The sequence below is a fragment of the Oncorhynchus mykiss genome, chromosome 8 (assembly GCF_057628025.1).
Source record: "Oncorhynchus mykiss isolate SJ-2025 chromosome 8, ASM5762802v1, whole genome shotgun sequence".
NCBI lineage: Eukaryota > Metazoa > Chordata > Actinopteri > Salmoniformes > Salmonidae > Oncorhynchus > Oncorhynchus mykiss.
Window position 1 is genome coordinate 64,524,808 of NC_143029.1, and position 13,333 is coordinate 64,538,140.

A 13,333-nucleotide genomic window follows, 5' to 3' on the forward strand; every position below is an offset into this window, starting at 1 on the left:
AACCCAGACCTGGACCACACACCCTCTCCACCGAATAGCAGGCAGGGGAACCAAAATAGTGATTGCTTTGCGACGCTTGCAGTTAGCCACTGATTCCTTCCAAACCGCTCATTGTTGAATTTGTGATTTTCCGACTTGTTGTGTAATGTTTACGTCCAACGTTTTATCTATAATTTCTCCTTACAGTGAAATGCTTTCCTACAAGCCCTTAACCAACAATGCAGTTTTAAGAAAATACCCCCCAAAAAGTAAGAGCTAAGAAAAACAAATAATTAAAGAGCAGCAGTAAACAACAATAGTGGGGCTATATACAGGGGGTACCAGTACAGAGTCAATGTGCGGGGGCACTGGTGTCGAAGTAATTGAGGTAATATGTACATGTAGGTAGAGTTATTAAAGTGACTATGCATAGATGATGACAGAGAGTAGCAGCAGCATAAAAGGGGGGGGGGGGGGGGGGTCAATGCAAATAGTCTGGGTAGCCATTTGATTAGCTGTTCAGGGGTCTTATGGCTTGGGGGTAGAAGCTGTTTAGAAGCCTCTTGGACCTAGACTTGGCGCTCCGGTACCGCTTGCTGTGCAGTAGCAGAGAGAACAGTCTATGACTAAGGTGACTGGAGTCGTTGACTATTTTTAGGGCCTTCCTCTGACACCGCCTTGTATCAAGGTCTTGAATGGCAGGAAGCTTGACCCCAGTGATGTACTGGGCCATACGCACTACCTTCTGTAGTGCCTTGTGGTCGGAGGCCGAGCAGTTGCCATACCAGGAAGTGATGTAACCCATCAGGTTGCTCTCGGTGGTGCTGCTGTAGAACCTTTTGAGGATCTGAGGACCCATGCCAAATCTTTGTCTTGGAGTGCTTGGACCATGTTAGTTTGTTGGTGATGTGGACGCTAAGGAACTTGAAGCTCTCAACCTGCTCCACTACAGCCCCGTCGATGAGAAAGGGGGTGTGCTCAGTCCTCCTTTTTCTGTAGTCCACAATCATCTCCTTTGTCTTGATCTCGTTGAGGCAGAGGTTGTTGTCCCTGCACCACACGGTCAGGTCTCTGATCTCCTCCCTATAGACTGTCTCATCGTTGTCAGTGATCAGGCCTACCACTTTTGTGTCATCTGCAAACTTAATGATGGCTTTGGAGTCATGCCTGGCCGTACAGTCATGAGTGAACAGGGAGTACAGGAGGGGACTGAGCACACATCCCTGAGGGGCCCCTGTGTTGAGGATCAGTGTGGTGGATGTGTTGTTACCTACCCTTACCACCTGGGGGCGGCCTGTCAGAAAGTTCAGGATCCAGTTTGAGTGGGAGGTGTTTAGTCACAGGGTCCTTAGCTTAGTGATGAGCTTTGAGGGCACTATGGTGTGGAGCACTGAGCTATAGTCAATGAATAACATTCTCACATATGTGTTCCTTTTGTCCAGGTGTGAAAGGGCAGTGTGGAGTGCAATAGAGATTGCATAATCTGTGGATCTGTTGGTGCGGTATGCAAATTGGAGTGGGTCTAGGGTTTCTGGGATAATGGTGTTGATGTGAGCCATTACCAGTCTTTTAAAGCATTTCATGGCTACAGACGTGAGTGCTATGGGTCGGTAGTCATTTAGGCAGGTTACCTTAGTGTTCTTGGGCACAGGGACTATGGTGGTCTGCTTGAAACATGTTGGTATTACAGACAGGGTGAGGTAGAAAATGTCAGTGAAGACACAGTTGGTCAGCGCATCAAAATAAAAGTTAAACCATGTAGAGCTAGCTATTCATGGATATGTAGAGTGATCTGCAGACTTGGAATCAAAATCCTCACAACATACAGTGTGTCATTCCATTTAAACTGTGACTCACCCATAAAGTATAATGGAAGGCAAATTACAGGGTAAAGAGAAGCAATTAGGCAGCCTGTATTTTTCCAACGGCTAATGGCCTGAATGAATGCCTCTTCATTGTGCCTTTTTTGAATTATTAGTTGATATGACTTTCCTTTTGATTAAAGGCCCAATGCAACCTTGTTTATATCAATATCAAATACTTTCTGGGTAACAGTTAAGTAGCTTACTGATTTCCATTAAAATGGGCAAAAATCACTTTTAACACGAAATATTTTTCAAGCAAGAATTTTATTCGGACTGTCTGTTAGTGGTCTGAGTGGGGAGGGGGAAACTGAAAATGATCTGTTAATAGCAGAGCAGTTTGGATGTCTCTTTGTTAGTGGTGTATTAACCAATTTACTGAATGTTGATGTCACCATGGAAAGCTGAAACTCCCACCCATGCAAACCTGCTGATTAGAAGAGTGTGTGTAGATTGTAACTGTCAGGAAATCACTCTGATCAAATGTTTTCACACTTTGACACTTTAAGTTTCATCAGCTGTTGTACGATATGATACAAAACAAAGGAAAATTGGATTTTTGACTGCACTGGGCCTTTAAATGTTCTTGTTAATCATATCTATAATTGAAGGTCAGGGTAAATGGTCTCATCTTTCTATGAAGAAAGTGTTCAAGTTAAAATGTACAGTGATGTCTATTGAATACCACAAATGTAAAGTCTGGATTCAATCAAACAAGCAGCCTGGGAATTGTGGAACTGTGGGACTGATCACATACAGTTATTTTGTGTACTTAATACAAAATAATGAATTCATCATAAAGGTAGCCTAAGTTCAATATAACAATTAAACCCTCCATAATTTTTTCAAATACATCATTATATTTGTGACCTGTTGAGTTTGTTCTCCATAAATGTATGAAGACAATACCCACAGTCAATTATAAAATAAAATTGTCTAGTTTGATAAAATCAGTGACTCTGAAAGTTAATGAAATATCAAATATGTTTGTTTCAGGCAATCTCCGAGCAAGCATTCTGGGAGTGGGTGAGGGAGCAAAGAAATACTTTTGCAAAACAAGAGGCCATTCTTTCTTTCCCTTAGGCAAGGTTCATGGCAGGGTTATTATAAAAGTACTCCGTTTATCATAGATATTCCACGTCAGTAGCATAGTAATTTAGCATCTTGAAAAGAAGAATGGAATGTCCAAGCTTTGTTCTTCATCAACACTTTTTTATTCATATGTCAATGTGATGATCTCTAATATTTGACCTTGCATGTCTTTGAAATATTTCACATAAGAAACAAAACAGATGGCTTGGAGAAAGATTATAGCAATAAAGGACATACCGTAAATAACATGCTTTTTATGAAACATGTCTTAGGCCCTTTGTAAAGCAGGGTTGCTTTGAATCTCAGGTTGTGGCGGCCCTGCCTCTGACTGAATGAATTTCATCATAAAATGAACAAATTAAAAGATGCATTTGGATACGGAGGGCAAGCCAAGGTCAAAGAAACAATCCCGCAGGCTCTGTTCATTCATTGCTAGGCACACACTCTTAATCTGGTGATGTAACAAGTTTCTGCAAAATTGAAAGAGTGCAAGATCTTTTCTCTCATCTCTGTGAAGGACTACAATGAACCCATTTTCAATCAACAGACAATAAGCCATTTGATTGCTAGGGAACGTAATGATTTAGTGCTGTGCTGAGGGGGATGATTCTAATGTTTATGTTTGTGTTTTATTTTGCCAGAGAAGAGCTGATGATCTCCTCATCGTTTGACAGTCTGGAGGTTTTACTGGACTCGTTTGGCCCGGTGCGTGACTGCTCAAAGGACAACGGTGGTTGTAGCCGAAACTTCCGCTGCATCTCTGACCGCAAGCTTGATTCCAGTGGATGTGTGGTGAGTGAGTCACTGTACTGCCTGGGGATGGCCCTCCTCTCAGAACCGTCTTTCTTTATTTCTGCTTAGCGGCCATGAAATGAACCATGGATGTTTTAATACATTCAACATCTGCCAATGGTTCCTACTTCCTATTAAAAAGGTGTGCTCCAATTGTGTATCACTCTTCTTTGCAACACATTATTTGTCACCTGATCCGAAAAGCTCAGGCTGTCAACGAACGGTCTTTCAAGCGAGTTAATTTCTGTTCAAGTACTGCAATGCACTCAAGACATTAGTTTGAGGTGTACTAGGTGTACTTGGGTAGGTACTGTTTGTGATCCAGCATTTCTGATCAGATTACTTTCTCAGATGACTCCCTCTAACATTTGATTGAAAGAAAGTATACAATATTACTCAAATGCTAATCATTTCTTGATTTACATTTTCCCAATATTCTGCCAATATATATATTTATATATTTTTTATTTTACCCTTTTTCTCCCCAATTTCGTGGTAATCAATTGGTAGTTACAGTCTTGTCTCATCACTGCAACTCCCGTACGGACCCGGGAGAGGTGAAAGCCGAGAGCCGTGCGTCCTCTGAAACACAACCCAACCAAGCCGCACTGCTTCTTGACACAATGCCCACTTAACCCGGAAACCAGCCGCACCAATGTGTCGGAGGAAACACCGTACAGCTGGCACCGTGTTAGCGTGCACTGCTCCTGGCCCGCCACAGGAGTCGCTGAACGGGAATAGTTTGCAGATTATGGGGCCATTATCAGACCAAAGGTTCACCTGACACAAGACTGAATCCAAACATTACAATGTTCATTTTATGTGCATTTTACATTTACTCTACATTTCACTGCATTTGTTGATAGCAAAATCTGAAAATATTCTGGGTACATTCAGTTACATGATAAGAATATTCCTGGTAAATATGGGGTAGTTGCAACATAAGACTAAGAAATTGCAACTGTTTGAGTGAGAGGACTAACTGGTGTATCCAAGTGACCACATGCCTCGCCTAGTTCCTCAGTAATTTCAATGAACTTTTATGACTCAAAGAAGAGTCTTCAACAATAAGGTAGTTTTTTGAGCTCTCCTAGCTGTGCCGTTGAGGAACTGGAGCAAGCACACTTGTTATTTTGTTTGGAACACAACCCTGCAATCACACAATTACTGTTGTTTTTTTACACAATCTAAAAACAGTCCATTATAAATTGCAATCTAGGTCAGGTGGACATCATTTTGGCATATATTTCCAACATGACCTCAGAGTTATAATACGATATTACAGTGTTAGGCATTCACAATGCAATTCAGGGAAACAGATCATCATTTTGGTGCGCATAGAAAGGAGACGTTCAGGTGCGTGTGCCACGGTGAATTCTCTTTTCAATAGACAAACAGGCTGATTCTGTTCAGAACAACCCAGGGTTTGATGCCATGTCATCTTGTAACTGTACATCAAACATAGTGATCATAAATGTTGACACTGTATATGACATGGGTTTTATGATATGAGTGCACATCGTGAAGTGCACAATTGGCTTACTTTATGACATCAAATTGGTATTTATTATAATCCTCAATGTCTCATCTTTCAATATATGAGACAGCATTTCCCTCACTCATTTGCAAAAGTTGCCCAATTAGCGGGAGGTATCAGGGCAATTTCTTGTCACGCGTGGTGCTCAATTTCAGAATAGCTGTCAGTCAAAATCCATACAGTGCTGTGAAGCGCAAAGACAGATCTCTGATGTAGTATGTTGCTGTATAGCCACTATGTTACAATTTAGGCGTTTATCAGTGCCCAAATCTGCCATTTTCAACCCGTATATGGGTATGAGTATAAAGGGCATGATATACCAGAGCTAAGGCACATTTTCTATGCAATTCAGTTCCAAATTTCTGCACTGTATTGATAATATCACACTTGCATTACTTTTCAAAACGTAGCTGTCAAAATCCATTGGTTATAAGAACGGTCAGACTTGTCTCAAACCATTTGTTTGACATAGCTACCAAGACCAATCCCATTCTCAAATCCCATGTCTAAACCAGTTTTGACCAAGATGTTTTTGCAGGAAACTATATTTCTCGCTTGAATGTTAATTATAAATGAGCAGACACAATTATTTTGATCAACAACAAACATTCATAATTGTATCTGTCACAGTTACAATTGCAATTTGAGCACAGAGGCCATACTTGGATATCAATGTAAGTGTTCCTTCATAGCCTGGGGTCCCTAGCATAATCTGAAAATACATCCATTTCCTGCACCATTGCAATTAAGATTCCTGGTTGTTAGGCCTGACTTGGCTTGCTGTTAATTCAGAAAGACATGCATATAAAATCACCTCATTTGTATATTTTGGTCTTGTTAATGCCACAAGCCTGCTGCACAACAACATTGTATTTCCTTGCCAAGCAGTTAGATTACGCAAACAATTTATTGCCCGTTTGAGAGCATTTCCCTTCGGCTCTAATGGTGCTGGTGGTTAGACCTTGGTGAATGTAGCTGTCACAGAGTTCACAACTAACAGCCTGTCCACTCACTGACATTGCACTCTATACGGTAGAGATGTACAAGACTTTTGACCTATCGGTGGTTTCCAGTATCTAAAAGTCACGACTAAATTTATAGATTTCTGACAAAATATTGAATAGGTTTGACTTTTAAACACAGCGGAGAGTATTGCAAAATATCTGAGGTCAAACAACAGATGAATGTCTTATGCGATGGAAATAATTATTATATAGAATTGAATGATGTCAGGAGCTCTATTGAGCTCTGAAGTAGACAGCAGTTCTTAACAAGCATGAGCTTTATGAAATAGCGACTGTAGACCTTTGCCCCCAGTTTACGCAACTGCAAAATACATTCAATCATCAAATAAGCATCTTATTTTAATTTTTATTTGTTTTCTAAGTAATGAAACAAAAGCCCTTGTCTTTTTAGCAACCGATAATAATAGATATCCATCATGTTGGTATTTATTTCTAAACATTTACTAGTATACCTCATGCTGTTTTGGCCGAACTGTTTCAATTATTGTGATATAGATTCTTGTCTGTCTCACCCAGACCAACCGGAAGCTCTGGATTTATGGTTTATGGTAATTTAAGGTTTAATATGGACATACCATTCATAAACACATTTACAAGCTTTAAATCATGGGTATCATGCACTGAAATCCGCAATAAGGAATGAATCTTTGCCTTTTTTTTAATGTCCTACTAGTTCTTACTAAGCGTCCGCTCTTGTTACAGCAAGATATCCAGGATGCTGCCATCTGTTGCATAGATATCTTGGTGTTTTGTAATTACCTTGTGACGAGTTATATAAATTATACTTTCGTCCGTCTAATCATACTGGTAAATGTCTGGGACTCAGACCCCGATTCCACTTATAAATTAACACCTTGTCTGAGTCCATGCTGCCAGTCTCATCTTGTTTAATATCTCTCCTAGCATGAGCCGATGCCTCCTGACCCCCTCTGTCTGGCTGATGTATGGCACTCCTGGGGAGAGAGGGTGCAGTCGTTTGGAAGTAAAGTCTAATAATCACCAAATGATTATGTGATTAATTAGCTCTTGTCTCCTCCTGCTAGAACAGGGGAAACGTGAGACTGTCTGTCCAGCCACCAGAACAAATTGGGCCCTGTCCAAACAAAGCGTGTCAGCCTGTGGTGTGAGATGTGTACCGACAGAGGAGACCTTAGTATTTACATGATTCAGACATTAGGACTGCTATCACACACTTACAGACTCCCTGCGCTGAGTATAACCCGGGTGGAAAAGTTCCCCAATGTCTCAATTTAACTCTGTAATTGTTATATGGAGACTCCATGGGGATATTCCATGGGTGGAGACAGTTTCTCACGTGGCTTCAGGACTACTGGCCTGCACTTCTACTGAACTTCATCAATGTTGTCAAATGTTCATTTTAAAAATGAGGTGTGCAGTTTTGGAGTCATATGTACTTCCCCCCCAGAGAAATAAATAGATATACTTCACATTTAACAGAATGCTCAATTGTGACAAGCACCTTAACATGCTCAACGTGCTTCATATGTGTTGCTAGTTGATGCACTTTGTCACTTTGACGTAGCAGATGTATATCGACGCAGTCCACATTCAGCTGAATTTGTTCTGTCTTGGATCACATTTTGGGCACTAAGCGGTTCTGAGCTCAGTCGATACTTGGCTGAGGTATTCTATGAGCATACTCCTAAAGAGGAGCGGGTGGTCAGTAGCCTGCCACTACTGATGTTTTCCTCTAAGGATCACTGGGTGGATTTAAGGTACTCCATCCTCTTTGGAAAAATCTAATGTACCGCCACAGCTGTGGACAGATGCCACAGCATGTTAATGCACCACTGTAATCCCTAAAGCTACCTCTGAAATATGACCTTTTCACACTTGCTAGGACTGTGGTAGATGTTAGTAAAACATATTTAGAATCAAACCCCCCTAAGAAATTGGTTCCGATTTTGGTTCCGACATTGTGAAAAATGGTAAGAACTGGTAACTACTGTAAGGGTGTCAATATGTTTGATTTAGAGGAGAGCGTTATAGAATCTTTGTATACTTGTTACAAAGTTTACAACAATTCAAATTATATTCCCAAGGGGCTATTATATCATTGCACTCTGGATACTTTTGTAACTCTTAAGACTACCTGATATGCCTTGATAACCTCAATGATGGCATTTGAAACCAAATCTATCTTTCTTGCCAGTGTAGAAAACTCTGCTGGCTGGATAAATTTGAAATATCTATTGTCCACTTTCTTCAATCTGTCTATTTGGCGAATTTGGAAATGGCATAGCTTATCCAACTTGCTATGTACAGTAGCAATACCACATGGCTGATTCCCATAAGCTGGAAGTAAGCAGGAGGAATGTATCTCCATTAGAAAATAAGATTAAAAGGCAAAGTGGTTCAAGGGTTTTTCCAGTTTAGCCTAAATACAAAAGCTTCACAAGCCTGTACAGTGCCATCATATACAGTACTGTCTCGTTTCCTTATAGGAATACTTCAGTATTTTGGCAATGAAGCCCTTTTTCTACTTCCCCAGTTTGAGATGAACTTGTGGATACCATTTTTATGTCTCTGCGTGCAGTTTGAAGGAAGTTGGTAACTAGCGTTAATGCAATTGCTATCTAGTGTTACCACAATGACTGGAAATCTATGGTAACTGCCAGAATGCTAGTAGATACCATAGAATTCCAGTCATTGCACTAATGCTAGTTAACATTGGCTCACAAAACTACCTCTTACTTCCTTCATACTGGCTGCAGAGACATAAAATGGTATCCACGAGTTCATTTGACTTTGGAGAAGTAGAAAAAGGCCTTCATTGCCCTTTAAACTGACGGTAAAGGATGTTGTTTATTTTGTGGTGAAACATGAGTTTGTTATTTGACCAAGCAACACAAAAAAAGAGAGAGAAAAAAATAATAATTCTAAAATGAAAGAATAATTTTTGTTGACATTATCTAATGTTTCTACCATGGAGGGATGGATCTTTAGACTTTTGCCATTTGTCTCATTATCTGAATGATTTTACATCATATGATTCACTCAATCATGCATTGTCAATTTCTAAAATGTTCTTAAAGTGGTACACTTAATACAGTATTTGCATTGTTATCAATAGATAACTTACTGTATGAAAAATCCTCAAACAGTATAAGGAAAGCACGTCTTTAATGATCACCATTCTTTGGACATTGGGGAAATGCTCCTGAGTTCTCCTAATTCTGCATGTCATTGAACGGAGGCCTATTACAACACTCAATAAGGAGAGACATGTGGGGTTCACAAGCAAGAACTATCAATACATTATTTCCTCTCTGACATCCCTTTGACACACGACACACTTCCCCATTGCCATCGATTGCACAGAGGCACAGTGATTTAAGGAGTCTCTGCTACAGATGAGTTAGGAGATTCAATGTACCATGATCTTTACATTACAGGTGATAAATCAGTTGTCATAGTGCTCATAGCCATGCGACAAATCAATAACAATGAGTCCAGGGAGAGGCGAGGTACTCCTGTTACTACATGTGCCTCACTGGCCATTGATACTTTATCAACTACCACGTCCATTAGCCCAATGGTTAAACAATTGTGTAAGAGGGCCAACCAGACCTCTTTGTATAACAGCATAAGTCTTAGGCTTCAAAAAACAATACACTGTACTGTACCTGTCCTCTACACTGTTGTCAGTGGAGAGATGGGTCATCATGATCTAGGAAGGGATTTAACCCTCGCGCAGGTTGTAGACAATATGGCTTTTAAAGATAATTTTGCATGAGGGACAGAGCTGACATGCAGTGTTACCATGTATCAGCGAACACTGAAACATTGCCTTTTTAAGCCTAATTGTTGACAAACTGCGGTCGGATTGAATCCCAGCCTTAGTGTATGTATGAAATGGGGAAATGGGGGGGGGGGATAAACCACATTTACAGGTGCACACAATCTGAAATCTTACATAAATATGATGTAGGACAATTGTGGATTTTCAGTGCAGCTGTCTGACTCAACTGATGAAGTTACAATTCATATTTAATGTTTTTCTGCTCATCCCTATGGTGAAAAAATATATTTATTTCATGGCTGTTAATTTCCTCATCACTCCTTAGTTATGAGTCTCATGCTAGGTTATCATGCAGTATGTATGATCCATCCACATAGAGCTTCGCTTCAAACATAGCCTACTGCAACAGTCTGGAAAATCTTTACGTCTGAATATATTGGTCATAATCAAATCATTTGTGACTTGGCGTTAGGTCCAAACTTTTTCTCATACGATCCTGTAAAAACAAAAGCAACAGGTTAAATTCCCCACAGGGTTACTCTTTCGAACCTGTCTAACACAGACTAGTGTTAGGATGTCATGATGCCAGGGTCGATGGGCACTGGAGACTTTGAAGAGGAAATAAATAAATATATTGTCACTTATGCTTCCTTATTGCTTGAAGGCAAACATAGCTTTTCCCTCTTTTCTCCAGGCAGGGATGCCTTGTTAAGTATCATCCCATCAAAGTTCCCTTTGAAGGCATGGCTTACAGAGAACATCATGTGAATTTGGCTTCACAGGCCTCTGAAAAAAATGCTTTGGGAGGCACAGGGGAGTCTTTGTAACTATGGATGCAGGTGTGGCGTTGTAGAAGTTCTGCAGGCCTCTGTGAATTTATTATACCTTTGCGCCTCATATATCTTGGTTAGCAGCACGTCCTTTGTGGTGTGAAAGAGTTTACGGAATGTTATTTGGGAAAATGTAATCAAAGCCTTTACCTTGATTTTTCCAAAAGTTTTGCAAAATGTTTGCTTTCCCACTTTTCTATAATTCGTACACACACATGGGATCTGGATGTGTCTGATCTCTACTTATTTCTGTGTGAACTAAAATCAGATCACATCTCACATTATTTTGATTAATCTGTAGCCCTATTGTTTTTGACAATCTGGACATCCTTTATCCTTTATTCCCACTACTTGTAGTGCCCTCCGGGACTGAGCCCTATGAAGGATGGCACAGGCTGCTACGACCACCACATTGGCATCGATTGTTCTGATGGCTTCAACGGAGGCTGTGAACAACTGTGCCTCCAACAGCTTGCCCCCCTGGAGGATGACCCCACCCTCTACAACATACAGATGTTCTGCGGGTGAGAGAACACTACTGAACTTGGATTTGTCCCAAATGGCACCCTATTCTCTTCATAGTACACTACTTTTGACCAGGTCCCATGCTGTGCCATCCCTATGTGCCCATGGCCTTGTCTCTGTGGCACTGAGCTGACATTGCATGACACTGAACTGTCATATCCTAAAGTGTATAAAAGGATCGAATTGTACATGGTAGAACATTTAAACAATGCCATGAAATTACTAGTATGTCCTTCTTTTTCATCTCAGTAGATTCCTGGTGATTGTCAGGCATTGTCATGACACAGATTTAGTAGGACAAGAAAGTGCAGCAGTAAGTATTTTAAATGTCAGCTGTGCAGTGCGTTAGTCACTCAGAGTGAGTAGTCTCTTCCCCTTGGAGAGGTTGTCTCTTAAAAGAGAAGGATCTTTTGACCTCTATTTTAGTCTGTGTCAAGTCTTCTCCTGACTACTAAAGTCTTTCTGATTGTAGGTGGCAAACGTGTCATTTACTATCATATGAAACATGATAATATGACAGAGAAAGTGAACCAGTTTATACAGTATGTCATGTGCATTAGGACTGCATTAAGACATATCTAACCCTCTTTAGTAACACTTTCCTTTGGAAAGAACAATGTCATCATGAAGAAAGCTTCTTTCAGTTTAATCCCTGGCCGTTTTTCGTACTGCCTTTTGATACATTTTACAGAGCTCGCTAGACACTGGGATATCAAAATGTCATCAATATGAAAGAGTCTTGAGAAAACTCACACTGTTTGAATTATTTCCTTTTTGAAAAATGAAAAGGGGGGGTTTGTGTTCACTGAATTGATTTAATAGCACAATAGAACAAACATAGAATTGATCAGCACACTAGAATCGTGAGGCCTATTTTGTGTATCCCCTTGAACTCTGTCATAAAGAGGTGCACTTCTGAGTAACTAGTGAACCATGAACACAAGTAAAATAAAGAAATAATCCTCATAGCTAGCTAAAGTGATGTTTACATAATGTTCAAAAGGAATTTCATGCACTCTTCAATCAGTCACAAAGTAACTTGCTCAATCAAATCCAGTAAAGTCAAAACCAACCTAGTTTTTATCCCAGTATTGACTTGAATTCAAACATAATTTGTTCTAAACCCTGAGTATGACTATATGTATTAGAAGCTACATGTTTAATCTAGATAAAACAATCTATTTTAATATAATGTAAGAACACGTTAAATGCTCAGCTCACACGGCTACCATTGTTTTTTTCTGGTTGCCGTTGTAGCTGTATTGAGGATTACAAGAGAGGTCAAGATGGTCGTTCCTGCCAGCCCTTGTCTGAAGCCTGTACTGAGGGACTGGACTGTGGGGAAACAGCTGACGTCCCAGCCAACCAAACCGTTTTCGGGGACCTCTTCTATGGCTACAACAACCATACCAAAGAAATCATCTCTGGTCAGATCCTCAAAGCTACCTTCAGGTAATGTATGAGTTGTGTCATGGGTTTTTATCTCATGTATAAAATAGTTTAATAATAAACAATGTGGAAGGTGTGTTCCATGACACGCTAGCCGAGTAGAACTTAACTTCCACGGAGTAGCCGAGTAGAACTTAACTTCCACGGAGTTGATTATCCCTTCTATACAATGACTATAATTTAACACATTTCTGCTAGAAATAGCACGTTTACTAGATAGCGACTGTAGTTGCAAAGGTAACCAAACAAACAGACTTGCTAGCTTAGCTAACCAAACCATCAGTCCTAGCTTGCTATTATGAAAATCGAATTTAACAATGCCAATAATGTTTCCAATTCGACTTTTGCTTTCAAAAGCAGCTCAAACATAGAACATGTAAGAATGAACTACTATTTATGGATTTTATTTTATGTGTAGAGATGTATAGTAGACTAAAGCAAGGTGAGCAATTAATGAATTCAGAAGATTAAATATGTAT

General features: G+C 40.1%; 1 protein-coding gene across 18 annotated transcripts in view; it reads left to right on the forward strand.

Annotated features, from left to right (window-relative positions):
- The window catches only part of LOC110530308 (astrotactin-1), a 270,605-nt gene that overhangs the window by 118,389 nt on the left and 138,883 nt on the right, over positions 1 to 13,333 (forward strand). For all 18 annotated transcript variants that reach the window (XM_036985941.2, XM_090182267.1, XM_021613237.3 and 15 more), the window contains 3 exons: positions 3,575 to 3,725; positions 11,238 to 11,404; positions 12,663 to 12,857. In XM_036985941.2, the coding sequence (XP_036841836.2) occupies positions 3,575 to 3,725; positions 11,238 to 11,404; positions 12,663 to 12,857 (513 nt within the window). The remainder of the gene's footprint in view (positions 1 to 3,574; positions 3,726 to 11,237; positions 11,405 to 12,662; positions 12,858 to 13,333) is intronic.